The sequence below is a fragment of the Arachis hypogaea genome, chromosome 5 (assembly GCF_003086295.3).
Source record: "Arachis hypogaea cultivar Tifrunner chromosome 5, arahy.Tifrunner.gnm2.J5K5, whole genome shotgun sequence".
Lineage (NCBI taxonomy): Eukaryota > Viridiplantae > Streptophyta > Magnoliopsida > Fabales > Fabaceae > Arachis > Arachis hypogaea.
This window is the reverse complement of record NC_092040.1, coordinates 4,034,355-4,051,623: the sequence shown is the minus strand read 5'-3', so window position 1 is coordinate 4,051,623 and position 17,269 is coordinate 4,034,355. Positions and strand designations below refer to the sequence as shown.

The 17,269-nt window shown below is 28.8% G+C and overlaps 2 protein-coding genes across 2 annotated transcripts; both read right to left on the bottom strand.

The window, feature by feature from the left end:
• Positions 1-540: 540 nt before the first annotated feature.
• Positions 541-13,012, bottom strand: LOC112800277 (DNA (cytosine-5)-methyltransferase 1-like). The gene is made up of 20 exons (XM_025842473.3): positions 11,912-13,012; positions 11,712-11,814; positions 11,363-11,470; positions 10,561-10,680; positions 10,358-10,457; positions 7,755-7,969; positions 7,583-7,648; positions 4,595-4,852; positions 4,371-4,429; positions 4,000-4,066; positions 3,547-3,876; positions 3,362-3,430; positions 3,182-3,268; positions 2,967-3,054; positions 2,062-2,180; positions 1,877-1,978; positions 1,720-1,763; positions 1,553-1,622; positions 1,189-1,292; positions 541-966 (listed from the first exon to the last, which is right to left on the bottom strand). Exons 1-20 carry the CDS (start codon positions 12,097-12,099, stop codon positions 795-797), a joined length of 2,469 nt encoding a protein of 822 aa, XP_025698258.1. The 5' UTR covers positions 12,100-13,012; the 3' UTR covers positions 541-794.
• Positions 13,013-13,353: 341 nt separating this feature from the next.
• Positions 13,354-15,617, bottom strand: LOC112800278 (acidic 27 kDa endochitinase-like). Its single transcript, XM_025842474.2, has 3 exons — positions 14,977-15,617; positions 14,096-14,240; positions 13,354-13,899 (listed from the first exon to the last, which is right to left on the bottom strand). The coding sequence occupies exons 1-3, from the start codon at positions 15,257-15,259 to the stop codon at positions 13,533-13,535; spliced, it is 795 nt and encodes a 264-aa protein (XP_025698259.1). The 5' UTR covers positions 15,260-15,617; the 3' UTR covers positions 13,354-13,532.
• Between the last annotated feature and the right edge of the window lie 1,652 nt (positions 15,618-17,269).

Genomic DNA, 17,269 nt, shown 5'->3' with positions numbered 1-17,269 from the left:
AATTATATATATTATTTAATATTTAATAATTTATTAATATAATTAGCAGGCTTAGCTGACTAACCTGGCATTAGACGACGCAAAAAAAGAAATCGAAATCACCTTACTAAACAAAGCTGACTAACCTGCCAAATGGCAGACTTTTGATAAGACAAGATGAACTAGCACACTTGACACCTCTATTTGTGATTTGTGAACATGTGATGTAACCGCCCCTCCTTGAGGGACCAATAGTTGACCGCTGATGACTAGCATGTGACTCCGTTTGTGTTTAACTAACATAACTTGATTAATCACAACCTCAGCTCATGGCAATTTTTAGTTTTATACTTAACATTATAACTAATCATTATAGTTTAATTTTTAATATTGGGACAAATTAGACCACACTTATGAATTTGGTCAATCAACACTTCAACTAAATGCATGTGATGAGATGCATAAGACTATAAAAAGCCTTCAACCTTAACAAACTTTCTTAATATGAATATGAATTCATAAAAATTTCAGTATCAAGAAATAATGTAACTAAGTTTTAAATTGTCAAAGCAATAAATAGATAAATATATATTAAGCATTGTTAAATACAACACACAATATGCGAAAGTTATTACAACGTTCAATATAAATCACAACAATGTTCTAACCATAAAAAACAATTTATACTTGTAGTTTCTTCAATCCACCAATAGTACAAGTCTTATACTCATCTCAAGATAAATTTTAAATAAAAATAAAATTTTATAATAAAATAAGAATGACTGTTAAACAAATAACAGTCTCAATTCAATTTACTAATCATTATTATCAACTTGAGATGAGGATAAAGAAGCAAGACAATTTGGATACTTAAATGGAAGGGTTGTCAAAGGTTTGTCACTAGACAAACCTTGATATGCCAAACCAAATGTATATCCCAAAGCAAGAGCTACAGGTACAGCAACAGCATTTCCAACTTGTATGTACCTAGATTAAAATACCAAATATGAAAGATAATTGAATATAAGATTGAGTTAAATAATCAACTTAACCAAAGTGGTAATAAAATGATGGATGCTATTAAGTGAAATGATATATTAGGGAGGAAAAATTTCCTGAACCATGGTCAAGGACTTGAAATTTAAAGATTTCAAGAAAGTAACACATTTCAAGTAATAATAACTAAGTTTGAAATCCTGATTAACATACCTTTCCTTAATAGGGCCAGTAAGTTTGTAGCAATCAGGAAATCCTTGTAGTCTAGCATTTTCTCGAATTGTAAGCACTCGATCTTGTTTTGGGTGAATAATGGCCTAGAAAATTAAATAAAAACAAACAAACAAACAAGAAAAATTGAACTTGAGTTGATACATAATAATATATACAAAAGAGCATAAGCAACTTAAAACTAACAATAACACTCTAAACAGTTAATATGACAACATAAGGTTAACTAAAAACCCAGGCAGATTATAATATTTCGCTATTCAAGAAACAATAAAATCCACTCAAATATATTCTAAACTAAGAAAAAGATTAGTTTATTAAATTGATCACAATGCAAGAATAATACCTGATTATGAGGCTCAGCTCTAGTCACAACTGTTGACACAATTTCATCCCACCACAAACGACCAAATGGCCTGTATTTTATTCCAAAAAAGTTAATTTGAGAACTCTTATAGTTCAGAAACTTGAGATCATTTCATAAAAATCAAAATCATATTACTTGATACTTACTTGCTAGATGTTCCACGAACAAATTGCATAGCATAATCAGGAACCTAAACAAAAACATATTACAAAGATATATTTGAGCATATGTTTTAATATTAACAACAAAAAACCTATAACTAAGATAAATATTCGAGATAAGAGGATAAAACAAATATAATACCAAAGGTTTTCCAGAATTAAGCAGCACTCTTTCAACCGTCGGATCCCATTCAACTTTGTTGCCTATCACTAACACACCTGGTAGGTCCCTAAAGTTTGCACCCTATAAAAGATAAACAAGCACCGTAAACTTAACCAATAATAGATGAGGAAAACAGAATTCAATCACTGTATCTATAACAATACCTTCTTTTTTGGAATTTGACAAACTCGATCAAAATCATCATTGTTTAATCGCAGGGGACGATGATCATATAGCATTCTGGGTACTTTGCTTTGAGAAGTACTCCCATTGTTCAATATTTCTAAAACAGACAAAAAGAAACTATAATCAGGAAATATTCAAATTGTTTTGAAATATTGTGTGCTGAGTGCATAATACTAATCTAATTGTAGAAAAAAGTCATGGATCTTGCAAAGACAGAGAATGAATAAACTATAACTAGCAGATAAATTAATTTACTTTTACAAATTAAAGACACACACTGTAAAATCAGATATAATTCATATAGAGTATAGAATCATTTTTGTCCCCAATATTTGGGGTCTCAAAGTTATCCCTAACGTTTGAATCGTCATATTTAAGTGCCTAACGTTTTAAAATTGACTCAATGAACAGAATTGACCGCAAGACAAAATTGAAACAATTTTGAAACGATAAGAACTTAAATAGAACGAAAACGTTGGGAAAAAAATGATACCTAAAAATAAATTTTAATTTTATCCTTCACTAATATCAATCTTTTACGGTACATAATTATTCAATTATTTTTAATCACATCTAAGTAAATTACACTTAATCACATTATTTTGTCCCGTAATAATTGAATAACTATGTACCATAAAAGATTGATATTAGTGAAAGATAAAATTAAAATTTTTTTTATGTATCATTTTCGTCCCCAAAGTTTTCGTCCTATTTAAATCCTTAACGTTTCAAAATCGTCTCAATTTTCTCCCGCCGTCAATTCCTTTAACAGATTCCTAACAACATTGAGTCAATTTTAAAACGTTAAAAGTTAAAATGATACTTTACTCAATTCATATAACATGATACCATGCATTAACCATGTTAAAGGTAAAAAGCGTACCACTTTTACTCAATCTAATATATTTTTGAAACTCAGTACGAGCACTTGTTCCATAACTTCTTTCATCTTGACTTTCATCATTTTCAACCTAAATAATAAGAAGATTTTAAAAATGATCATAATTAATTTTATTAAATGACATCAGATTGTATATTAATAATTAACTCATTAATTCAATTAGAGTAACAAAAAACAGTTTAGAGAAAAATACTCACTGGAGGGAGATCTGAGATTGCATCTCCAAGAAGAAGAGCTTCAGCAAGATTACAAGTTTCGTTTTTGTCATAAGCTACTGTAGTTTCCTACATTATGACAATACAAAAACCCATTGAATATTGAAAAAAAAAGACATTTATCTTCGAATAAAGCAAAAGATATCTTAGTCTTTTGAATACCTCAAACTCTACCGGCGGAGCACCTCTTGACACAGCCTCATGAGTTGGTAACGGATATGGAGGCAATCTCTAACCACAAAAGGTATAGTTAAATTAGAAATATTCTCCCTAAATAAGGAAAAAACTTGAATTCCTATCAAAATAAAAAATAATAATAAAAAAAATAAACACTATAGTATCCTTACTTCAGTGAACAGAGTTCCCCACAAAAAAACACGCATGCGAAATTGTGGAAGACCATAAGAGCCCGCAGCTAGAATGCCCATTCTTGCTTGGTAATTCATAGAAACAAGGCGGCCTATAGCATAGCGACCCAAAAATCCACCAGAAAATTTTAAAATGTCAACCACATTCTCCATAAGTACATACTTCGGCTTAAGAAATTCGATAATATCCATAAATACAAGTAGTTGTTTATTCTTTATATCTGTCAACGGATCTTCATAGTTTCTAAAGCGGTTAAAACCGCTTACTCCTTGACATGGTGGTCCTCCGCAAATAAAATCAACATCACCCTACACATTTTTAAAATATACAAAACCGATAAATAAACCATTAAAAAGAGCATGTCCAACTAAAGATCAACTGCATGAAACCAAAATTTAAATGCATTCATAGAAGAGAAATAGAAAACTTACTGGAAGAGGCAATAACTTTTTTTTTAGTCCTTGCTTCACAAAAACTTTTAAAACTTCCTTGCAATCACTATAATAACACAATCTCAATCAATTATGCAAAGCAATGGCAAAAATAGCACATAATATCTAGCAAATAAAACACACACACAGATAAATAAATATATATATAAAAACTTTCATGCTTTGACAGCATAAAAAATTTTATACAGTTATTCAATCAAATTCATCCATTCAAATTACTTTTCAAGTAGTGGATTTGAAAATTAGTTATTTTTGCCAAAGGACGATGTACGAATAGTTATCTGTGTAAATCTCCTTTATACTCACAATGCATAAAAATTATATATACAGCTCAAATAACAAGTCTATACCTTAAGCCGTCTAATGGCTCCCATGTATCCTCACTGGAGTCATAACCCTTCCAACGCACCTGAAGGATTGTAAAAGCAAGATTTGTTTGCTTATATTTTTGAAAAAATTAAAAAAAAAAATCTTAAAATTATCACTGTACAAAACTTCAACACAATTAAAACATCTCTAATACTAAATTCAATGTCAAATTGTAAACTAGGTTGCATAAGTAAAATTTGCATACCTTAAAATATATTCCTGGTTTCTTAACATTATTAGGATCACCATAGCAAATAGCAAGTAACCTTTCCACCTCAAATTCCTCAGAATCAGATGGTTTTTCTGAAGATTCATGGCCATCATCAACTTCATCATTAGCACCATCTTCATCCATAATTGAACTAGACTCAATCCTGTCGGATCCCACAAATTTCAAATCCTCACAAAGCTTAGCCCAAGCTTTTATCAGATTTAAAAAATCCTCTGCTGGCTCATTTCTCACCTAATTATCATTTTGGAAGCAGGTTAAGTATAGCAATAAAGATTTTAAAAATAAAAATAGCAAATGTAACAACCCAATATTTTTAAACTGGGTTTAAGCCTTATTTGGATTATATTGGTCATTGATATTCAAAATCATGCGAAATTTTTAAAACAATATAAAATCTTTATATAAAATAATTTATATATGTAAAAATAGTGAATAACTAGTTTCTATTAGAATAGTTACTAGTTAAAAAAATATAAATAGATTTGGAGGTAATAACATTAAAAACGGACGTGCTAAACTATGAAGGCATAAACAATGACAAATTTTACTTATATCAAATAATCATAAAAAAACATCATAGTCACAATTGTAATCACTCAATAAAGATAAACAAAACGCATAGAAAATCTTAATTCTCTTAATTTGTATAACTATGACAAAAACAATCGCCTATTTTTTTTCCTTAATATGAATTTGGGTAAGCGCTTAACATTTTCTATCTACGTCCTTGATATTTCACTCCTAATAGTGCATTTGTCTTTCCTCCAAGCAGTGTATTACTTTGTACTGCATAATTCCTGAAGATGGTACGGAAAGAGGGTTGAAAAACAAAAATTTTTCAATAGTTTATCTATATGGTGTTATCGTATCCATCTCTAACCACTCCAAATTTTAAAAAAAAAACAGTGATGATGCAATGTTGTTCAATTATTATTTCTAAAAGTTTTTGTTAGTCAGAATGGTGTGACTTTTAGATGCTTCTCATTTACTTATGACATAAGTGACACATAAAATGTTTATAGCGTTAAAACATATAGAATGCAAACTCATAAACCTCGATTTGATGTTTTCATAGGCCATAAAACAAGGCAAAATAAATAATAAATAAAAGAATAATAGCATTGGCATAGATAAGTCAAACAGAATGGATCTAAATAAAATAAAAATCTTAAATAATATCATAAATCAAACAAAATAAACTTAAGATAAAAGAAGGATCTTTTAATGAAATATGAATAATAACTATAATTCTAAATCAAACAAAAAGGATAAAAGAAAAACAATCTTAATCACATTTTTTATTGTACTGTTAGTTACTTTTTCTCGTGGCTTTTATAAAAAGTATTGAGTTCAAACCAATATATATGGTGGGAGTCACATCCTATTACTGAAGATTCTTATCTCAAACGTTTTGCAGATCACATTTCGTTATCGAAAGATCATCTCGATTGATCACCTTCCGTTACCAAATGATCATACCGATATCTTGTCTTTCGGGGTCATCTTCTCTTACCTAAGGCCTCAATTCAATTTACAATCAAGGTTATGTCAACAAAGATATATTATTATATAAAACTGATGGGAGTTCCCTTCTCTTACCGAAGGTTCTTATCCCAAAAGTTTGTCGATCACCTTCACTTACCGAAAGATCATATCATCACTCAAACCAATATAAATGGTGGGAGTCACATCCTATTACTGAAGATTCTTATCTCAAACGTTTTGCAGATCACATTTCGTTATCGAAGGATCATCTCGATTCGATCACCTCCTCTTACCAAAGGATCATTTCGATTATCTTATCTTGGGAGTCACCTTCCCTTACCAAAGGATCATATCATCACTAATGTGTATGAAATAAAAAGACGTTATATCATGACATGCAATGCTAACATCTATATGAAAATAAAACATTTAAGATTTGACATATTAAAAAAAGTAGTATAATACCCCTATCTCGAGTGAAGTTTCTATATGTATTCAGATGCAAATAGACGCAATTTGATACGAAGAGAGACTTGTTTCATAATTATACTTTGTATATGTTTTGATGTATGTATGAATCCTTTATTAGATAGAAAGGAAATTTTCATATTCCGTAGTTTGCATAATTCAAAAAGGATATCTTCTTGAATAATATATGAGTAGACTTTGTAAATACTTTGGCAGAAGATTTAGAATGGAGTAAGGAAGTGAGAAGAGATAACGGTTTTTTTTATAATGGAAAAAGTATACGAATGACAATTTATAGAGATAATAGAAAGTAGAAGGGATAAGTTACCTAGAATATTTTGTATAGAAAAATAGGAATAGAATGAGAAAGAAATTAGTCAAATAGCTTTTAGATATGTACAGATTGTATTAAGATAATCTAATTCGCGTTTAAGTAAAATCTCCAATATGAATTGTCACATGATAAGCCCTATAAAGTTTTTTACGTTTGGAATTTGGAAATAGCTATTAGACACAAATTTATAGAGAATTGAGTTAGTTTTAAAACGAATCTCAAACGAAATCAATTAGATAACCACAGGTTGAGATATTTCCAAAATACTGTTAGTATATCAAGCTGGTTTGTAATAGCACAATTTTTTACTATGAATTTGTAACAAATTTATCTACCTAATTTAATTTGAATTTGATTGTGTACTAAACTAAAAGAATAAAGTTAATTTCCTTATCTTTTCATATAATTAAAAATCATCAAATCTCATAAGTATGAAATTAGTTATGACTATATCTTAAAAGGTGATTTATTGTTTGTTAGAAATTTACTATAGTTAATATTTTTATATATTTAAATTTTAAATTAAATATGTTAGTTTTTCAAATGGATTATTTTTTAATTTTTTTATTTTAAACTTTCTTAAATCATTATCATTTTAATTATTTAATTGGTTATTGAATAGTGACAAGATTCAAAAAGTTGAAATGTTACAGCAAACGCCAACAAACACTCACCTGAGTTTCAGGATGATTTAGCTTCAGACTTTTACATGCATGTTCATTTATGTCCACAGCCCACCTCTTTGAAGACAAACAAAAATCTTTGTCAAATCAATAATAACAAATGAATAAAAGTTAAATAAAAGAAATTTAATAAATTAGTCAAAACAAGCATTACTCTGCTTACCGTGACAAGCTTAATGCCAGATATGGATGCACCAAAGCAAAGTCCTGTGGACATAGCACCGCAGCCAGAATACAAATCTAATAAAGTCCTTTCTGATGAATCAAATACATTATTTGGACATGTTTCCTCTTTCTCAATAACCGTATCATTAAGCTGACTGGGACATCCGGATTCACTAGAGACTGTTGAATTCCCATCACTTTCCATCCTTGTTTCTGGATTAACAGAGTAAATCACATTTAATTAACAAATCAATAGTTCATGCAAAAATTAAAAATTAAAAAAAAAATCAACAGTAACTAATATCATGCAACAAATAAGTCTTATTCCACTGGATGCAAAATGATCTGTCACTACACACAAATAATTAGAATATAAATCTTCTTGTAAAGCTCAGATATTATGTTGAGTTGTTATGTCTGCGTGTTAGACATAACATTCATCCAACACAATTGTCTTATGTGTTTAACTGTAATTTAATACAAAATAAAAAATTATTTTTCAAAGTTTGGATACACCTAAACATTATGACATGTTATTATATTTAATCTTATTCTTAATATGTATTCTTTAAATGAGTTCATAAATAATATATATTATTATTTATTAAAACAAAAAATATTCTAAATACTTTATACAATTAAAAAATAGTTAAAAAATTAATTTATATTTTAATATTAATAAAATATTAAAATATCATTACAATTTATCTAAAAAATAATTTATGTTTTATATATGGTGAAAATTCAGTGCAGTCAATTTCACGTGAAGTTGATAACTGAGAACTGTTAAATAAAAATTTAGCCAAATTATTCAAATTATTTAACACTCTTAATTATCAATTTCACGTAAAGTTAAATACACCTAAATTTTCACCTTTATATATATGTAATGTCTCCATATTTTATAAAAATTTTAAAATTTCTATATCTAAATGTCACGTGCCCATGCATCATAAAATCTTCTAATACTCATGATTCATATATAGCTATTAAGATATACTCAAATGTTATTTAGTATCCTAAACCAGGTTTTTATAGATTTCTCCACACGCATTCAAACAATCTAAAGCAAAATTGAACCTACAAATAAAGTGTAATGCTACCAGTCTTATCTAGAATGTCTATTCATTTAAGATGGCATCCTGAGATTTAGGGTAATTCATATGAATAAATAATTTGGAATTTAAAATTATGCAGATATGCTAAACTAATTTTTGTTATATGTATGTCTTAATATTTTTATTGAATTAATCTAATTCAATTTATTATTATACAACATACAATATATACATAGTAAATTAAATCGTTTGTTCTACATTTAATTTCATAAATTAAATGATAATTTAATTATTATATTTTAATTATTTTAATTAATTACATATTGTATAAATATAATTAATTTTTTTGTATTGGATAGCTATTTGTTAATTTTAACTCTGAAATAATTCAAATTTTAACTTCTATGTTACCTTGAAGAGCTATACTTAATAATAACTTTTTCAATATCGAAAATTCTGGTAACGATTATTTAGATGCTAATGAATCAAAGGATAATATCTAATAAATTTTTATAAATCGTTTATTGTTTTGTATTGGATTTATAAGTTTATTAAAATGTAAATGTTCTGAAATTTAAAGAAAAACACAAAATTTGAATTTCTACTCATTTTCATTTTGATTTTTTTAATATTTTATTTTAATCTAAAAGGATTTTTTTTATTAACGTTTATATTTTAAAGTTAAATATAAACAAGAATAAAGTATTAAATTGGTTCCTTCTATTTGAGCATAATTCTGTTTTGATCCTTAAAGTTTAAAGTGTTCTATTTGAATTCAAAAATATTTTATTTAGCATCAATTTAGTCCCACAGTGAGGCCAAAGTTAAATAATTAATGGAATGTCCTACATAATAACAGTAGAAGAACAAAATCAATAATCTGAAGAACAAGTACACGCTCCAGAGACACAAAATCAACCGAAGCTTGTACTTGTTCTCCATGTTATCAATTTTGTTCTTGTATTGTTGTTATGTAGGACATTCCGTTAATTATTTAAGTTTGACCTCACTGTCGGACTAAATTGATGCTAAATAAAAATTTTTTGGATTCAAATAGAACACTTTAAACCTTAAGGATTAAAACAGAATTACGCCCAAACATAAGGGACCAATTTAATACTTTACCCTATAAACAAGTAACTTAAAAGTAAGAAATTTCATTAAGCTATATAAGTAATAAATCCGATCAAGTTTATTCAGTTTACTATGTATATGTTGTATAGTAGTAAATTGAATAAAGTTGATCCAATTTATCATATATATGTTGTATAATTGATTCGATTTACAATGTATTGTTGTATTAATAGTAAATCGAATTAGTTGATTCAATTTACTATTAGTAAATTATATACATATCAAATTGAATCAACTGCATTGAAAAAGTATAAATCAAATTTATTTGATTCAATTTACAGAGTGAAACTAAACATGCATGTAAACAAATTCAGTTTATGAAATATGTGTAACTTTTTTTCTTGTCTACATCTACATAAATTAAAATAGTGACATACAAATCAACATACATCTGAATAAAAATCCATACCTGTTACAAGACTAGAAAAGGTATGGTATCTCTCTGTGTACTTCATGTCATAATAGAGATCATAAGGAGCAATTATTTTCTTCTTTTCTTTCAAGTCCATCTGATGAAGCAAATTGCAAATATTTACGTCCCACTACTTGAAAGTTGCGTAGGAAGCCACAAGTAATTTACAAATAAGAATGTGATTACGAAATAGCACTCACATCAAGTGGGATTTGAACTATTTTAACTTTGGAAACAATAGAATTAAGAGGATTGTCATCTTGTACATCAGACATAAACACCCTTTTCTCATCAATAAGTTCTGAATGTTGCTTGATGACCTGCAGCAATTTCAAAATTCGAAACAAACAGGTTTAATTAAAATAGTTTCGGAGTGAAAAAACAATAACTAAAACTGACTAAATTCTTATTTTGGTACAGAGATTCACGTGATTACACATTTTAGTCCTCGAAATTCAAAATTATCTATACTAGTGCTCCAGATTCAACTCCGGGCACCAATGTGGTCCTTTAACTCTTTCTGGCGATAACTAGACAAATGGAATACTGAGATGGCACCCTCCCTGCCACTGCCAATCCGATTATGAGTAAACAACATCGTTTATCCTTGGCATCCAAACAAGTCAGAAATATCGTCGCTTTGTATATTAAGGGAGAAGCAACAATGGAGACCCAAAATAAAATATTTTTCTTATTCTCTACCTCCGCTATTCTTCATTTCTAACTTGTTTGGGCGCCAAAGATAAACGACATCGCTTCCTCATCATTAAGCATGGCAGCGAAGGTGTCATCTAAACATTCTGTTTGCCAAGTCATCGCCGGAAAAAGTTGAGTGACCATATTAGTACCCGGACTTGAATTTAGAGGACTAATACAGGTAATTTTGAATTTTGGAGAACAAATTGAGTAATTGCGTGAATCTCAGTTACCAAAATGGATATTTAGTCAACTAAAGCTGGTATAACGAGCGTGCAGAGGTGATTCAAGCAAAAAGGATCGCACCGTGTCCTGAGCTCTGTAAAACCACTGGGCTGTGAAATATTGTTCACCATTAACAGTTTCAAACATTTCAACAATCCGGGCAATGTAGTTAAGCTCACCATCCCCAGCCTGAAAAACATGCAATACATGAACAACCGAATATGCAGTAAAACAGTAGCAGTTAACAATCGAAAGCGCCATTCAATTTTGCAAATTTTACTCCCACGTTAGAGTAACATGGTGCTATAGGAAAAGGATTCTATAAAACTCACAATAACACACCATATTTACAACTCTTGAATGAACAATTAACTGAAATGAGAGAAAATTGAAGGAATTGAAAGCAGAGAAGATGAAGAAAGAAGAACACCTTAACATAGGCATGGTCGTTAAGCTCGAAAAGAACCCCATCTACCGTAGCTTGACGGTAATGGCACTTGGCCTTCAAAACGTCACCGTTTTCAGTCTTTCCACTGCAACATTATACCCACTCAGAAAATTCGCAACCAAACTAAAATAATTATAAAATAAAAAAAAGGAAAATGGAAAATGGAAAAACTGACGACTGACTTTGTTACCGCTCCTTTGTAGCGCGTAGGCCATTTGGCCCGGGCCTCGTTTGGCGGAATGCGGTTTCCGACGAAGCAGCAGTCGTCGGGGTTAGGGGAAGATGATGAACCCTTGGACTTCTTCTTTGACTTCGAAACGGCGTCGTTTGTGGGTTTGGATGGGGGTGTTACTGTTTTCCTCTTACCCATCTCGGGCGAGGGAGACAAAAAAAAACAGAAGCACCGAGTGATACAGTTGGATTCAGCTGAGTGAGTGAGTGAGGGGGTGAGAGAGCACAAAGGGGGTTTTGATTTTTGAAACTCCTCGAATTGGGAGGGAAAAGCCAAAAACAGCCCGCCGATTTTTTCGCCACTTTACTTTTTAGGTAGCGTTCAGAATAGAAACAGAATCTGAGAAACAGACTAAAAGATAAAGACAGAAAGACAGATATTGAAATAAATTTTAATATTATATTGATGGTGTAAGATAAGAGAGAGAGATCGAAAATAAAAATAAAATTTTAATTTAATTTGCATAAGAAATAAAGTTAGAATTAATTAATTGAAATATAAATATTTTAGATATAAAATATTATTAAAATTTTATTTTTTGTTTTTGTAAATTTTAGTTCATATGTCTTTATTTTTTTAAAATATTGAAATATTAAAATTTTATAGACAAAAACTAAAATTTTAATATTAATTCTCTTGATTAATAAAAATAATATTAAATTTTTAATCTCCGCTCTAATATTTCAAAATAAATGTTACCTTATTTATTTATTTTTTCTATTGATATACATATATTGAAACAAATGGAGTATTGGAGCTTTATGAACTTTTATTGGTGTTATTATATATTATTTTGACTAAAAAAAACCTTTTCATATTTGAAAGTTATCCATTTATGGTAATAATAAAAGTTGCTTGTACCCGAACGATATGTAAGTGATATTGATCAGCTTACAAAATTATAGAAAGTATATCAATTTAAATCAATAATTTCGCCCCCAAAATGTTGTGATTCTTGTACTATGATTGGAATGAACTTCGGAAGTTAATTTTATAAACGGTAAAACAAACGGGTAGATTAATCCATTATTATCTATTCTAATTTCTACATACTTGGAATAAAAAATCAAAATGAGATCAAATAAATTTAAATTGATTCAGATAATTTATTATATGTTTATAAATTATAATATTTTTTAGAAAATGTTATTTGTACACTAAAATTAATTACTAAAATCAGTCACTAATGTATTTAATATAAATACATGTGTGATTTAACTCAGTACCTATTTTATATTGATGACTAATTTTAGTGACTGATTTTAGTATACACTTAGTATAATCATTTGTTTTTTTTGGGCGTTTTTGGAACTAAAGCTTCTTCGAACCAAAAAAAAGGACAACAAATCGTGCTTATAAAATGTTCGATTAATTAGGCCAACAACCTCTATATATATATCAACAAACTGAAATTTTATTGCAAGGCAAAAGAAAGATACACCCGATAGGTGGATCTAGTTTGCACACGCTCTTATTACAGTAGTGCTATACTGGCTACTGCTATATAACTATAGCTATATTTATTCAACAACTTAAACATAATAGTTTACCCTAGGGGTGGTAATGTTAATTTAAAAGTGCTGTTGATTTGCACAATCTAAGTTACTCCCATAGCCAATCTTCAAGATATCACAGTACCTCTTGTAAAATCCAATCCTATTGTTGGAGTTTGTGTTGGCACCTTTCCCACATTCAATCCCACCGTTGATTATGTTGGTGATGACACCGTAGCCTGGGGCTCGACCTGCCGCCGAGTCAGTGGCGGTTGGCCTCCATGCATTGGTGATGACGTCGTGGCACGAGGGCTTATTCCCTTGTGGTGTCATCCAAAACCATATAGCTGTTTTGAATGATATTACCGCATCTGTTGCTACCAAGTCTGGATTGTTTATCAAATCTGCCTTTATAGCTTGTCCAGCTAGCTGATAGTTGGAGTTACTAAATGGAAAAACAATATATGAAAAATAAATAAAATTAGACTTAAATTTGTTTAAAAAAAATATTAGATATAAAGTGTCGGACTGATCATTTATTTGTATAAAGACTAAAAATATTGTGACAACATATCTTAGAGGCCAAAGCTAATTACAACATATATGAAATGAAATATATATACTTTCAAATTAATAATTACCTTGTAAGCTGAATGGGACCACGGCCATAATATTGCTTGCCAGCGGGGCATGGTGCTTGTGTAGAATCACAGTGCTGTTCTTTAGTCTGTTCCCTCAAAAAGCAATAACCCCATTCAAATTCATCTGGAGCATTAGTCGTTCCTCCTGCAACATATAATTAAAACGGTAATATTAAAAAAACAAAAAAATATAATCAAAATTTAATTTATTTAATATTTATTAATTATAATAATATAATATATCATAAATATTAAATAAGATAAATTTAAGTTATTTTAGTTAATTTTTTTAATTATTAAATATTTTTATATTAATTAGTACACTAAATAAATATTAAATAAAATAATTTTTTGTTAATTTTAGCTATTTTTTTGTTATTAAATATTTTGTAATTCGATAACATATATAATATAACAAAAATGTTATTTAATTTGTCTTTTAAAATCTAATTTATAGTCAATCTTTTTAATAATTTATTATTATTTAATTAATTTAAATATTTATTTTTACGTATTAATTGTTAAAAAAATAAAAATAAATACTTATTTTTTATTTTGTCTCTTTTCTAAAAAATGAATAAAGAATAATATTTAAAGAATACTTAGTTACCCTGAGAATATAATGCACACACATAGTAATCAATTAACTAAAGTTTTTAATTAATTTGTGCACGTTATATACAGTTGTTTACTGAAAAAATAATGTTTAGTCTCTGAAATTTTCAACGTTAGTCATAACAGTTATTTGTTTTTGAACATTACTAAATTATTCCGTAAATTTACAAACATAAAATCAATTTGATCATTTTAAAATATCAAAGACTGTTATTAATTTCAAGAACTAAATTGAATATTAACTTTGTATAGTGATGTGTACGTACCTGTTGTCTCGTGTGATGTTTGGCCGAAGAAGGCGGCGAGTTCTCGCTTGCGAGTGACGTCATCACCGGTTGTTCCAAAGGCGGGAAATGCTCTGGCGGCGGTGACAAAAGCATTGTAGGTGTAGAAGCCATGGGCTTCGCATCTGGAATCGGTTAAGTGCTTCAGGAATTCATTATAGAGAGGCTGAGTGATTATGGTTCCAGCATCGTCCGCACTTGCACCTAAGGCTTGAAGCACTACTATTAAAGCCAAGGTGAATGTAAAGAAATTGCAAAACTTCATTGTTATTTGTTGTTTTTACACTCTAACACTCTGTTTTGAGTTTGGGATGTACCATATATCTATATCTATATATAGGTAAAGATATAGGAAAAGTATATATATACGTGTCATATTAAATAATTTTTTATGTCAAGAATATTAATAATTTTTAAGTATAATATTTTCTATTTAAATATAATGCATAACTATATATTATCCTATATTCGAATGTATCAATGTCTATTATTATGTCAGCAAAGTTTATATGTTAGAATTTGTTAGTCGAAAAATATTTTTGACTAGGATAAGTTAATTCGAAATTTTGAAGAGATATTAAAATGGAGCGAAGGTCGAAATGACGCACGTACATGTATTTATTAGAAGTTATTTTACAAAATCTCGATCTATACATCATGGAAAATCAAACAAGCATTCGATTGAAGAATCGAATGGGACTTCGAATAAAGAATCGGACCGTTACACTAAATAGAGAAGTAGAACGTTGTTTTCAAGTGAGGAATTTATGGATAACGTTTATTAGCAAAAGAGCAGAAATGGCTACCTGGGAATACGCATTGGAACTTTTCTTCAAAAATACCCTGAAGACACTTACATCCCCAACGAATTTCTGAGTCTACATTCGAGTTCAATTTCTGTAGAGTTCCTTTCATTGTCTTTAAATTTTCATTTACACTTTATGTACAACTTTACTTTTCTTATCCAATTTATCTTTCAAGCAATGTTTAATTTCTTTACCCAATTTACATTTCAACATCTTTAATTTCTATGTCAAAAGTCCTTTAATTCAATCGAATGCATTTTACTGCTTTGTTTAAATTTAATGTAAACATTTTTCGATTTTAATCAATTTACTTTTCGAATTTTTTCTTTTACACTTCTTTTATCTTTTTGGTATTTTTTTATTTATTTTTTGTTCTAAAACTCATCTAATTCGAAAACTTTTGATGCACTTATAGAACTGGTACGCGCAAAAGAAGAATAAGTTTTGCTCTCAAACCATCAGAATGCAACTACCATAAATTTGTTAAAAAATAGACAAATAGAGTTAATTTAATTTTTTAATAAATATGAAGTTATTGTTTTATTCCATTAACATACGTATATGAAAAGCAATTCTAGCCCAATATGATTAATACACCAAATTTAGTTGTTTTCCAAATCATGGCGAGTGAATTCTAGCATCTTGAAACATGTGATATTTTTGGTCTCCTCTAACAAGAAAAAAAAATTGCATTCAGGTTTCAATTGATGAATAACATTCCAAAGAGTTCAAAGACTTTCTTTTCTTTTGTGCCCCACAAAATTGACTATATCAATGCCGTGAAGTGGAGGAATTGTGTTATATAAGCTGATGAAGCGTTCTAACAAAATGGTGACTCTTAGTTCGAATTTTGACAAAAAGGTTGCACCGTCCCCTTATCTCATTAGATTGAGATTTTTCAGATACGGAAAAGTAATACTTCTGGATTAATAATTTACTTTATTTTCTTAATTCTAAGACAGAACTATCATTTCTTTTTCATATGGACCGTCGATATGTCACATAAATTTATGTCTACTTATGTTAGCTAGACTTGACTAAGTCTTTTCTTAAGTCTTTGCCGTGACCAATAAAGAGAATACGTAAAGTAGGGAAATGCTTAGGTGGTATTTTTGTGGAAGTTGCTGGGAAATTTATTAAAGGGCATTCATGGAAATTCACCCACATTCAAAACGGTTACTATGAAGCTAGCTAGTCAATAATGCAATACCATATATTATATAAGAAAATTTATTTAAAACAGCAGTATTCTACTAACCTTAATCGTTGATTTTAATTAAATATTATATATATATATATATATATATTTTATAATTAATAATAATAGTTAAAATTATTAAAATATTAATATATTTAATATACTTAAAATTCTTTCTATTATATATATGAGGCTGTGTTTATTTATAAGACGGGACATAAAAATACAAAATCAATATTTAGCATATATTTAATTAATATATTTTGTAATT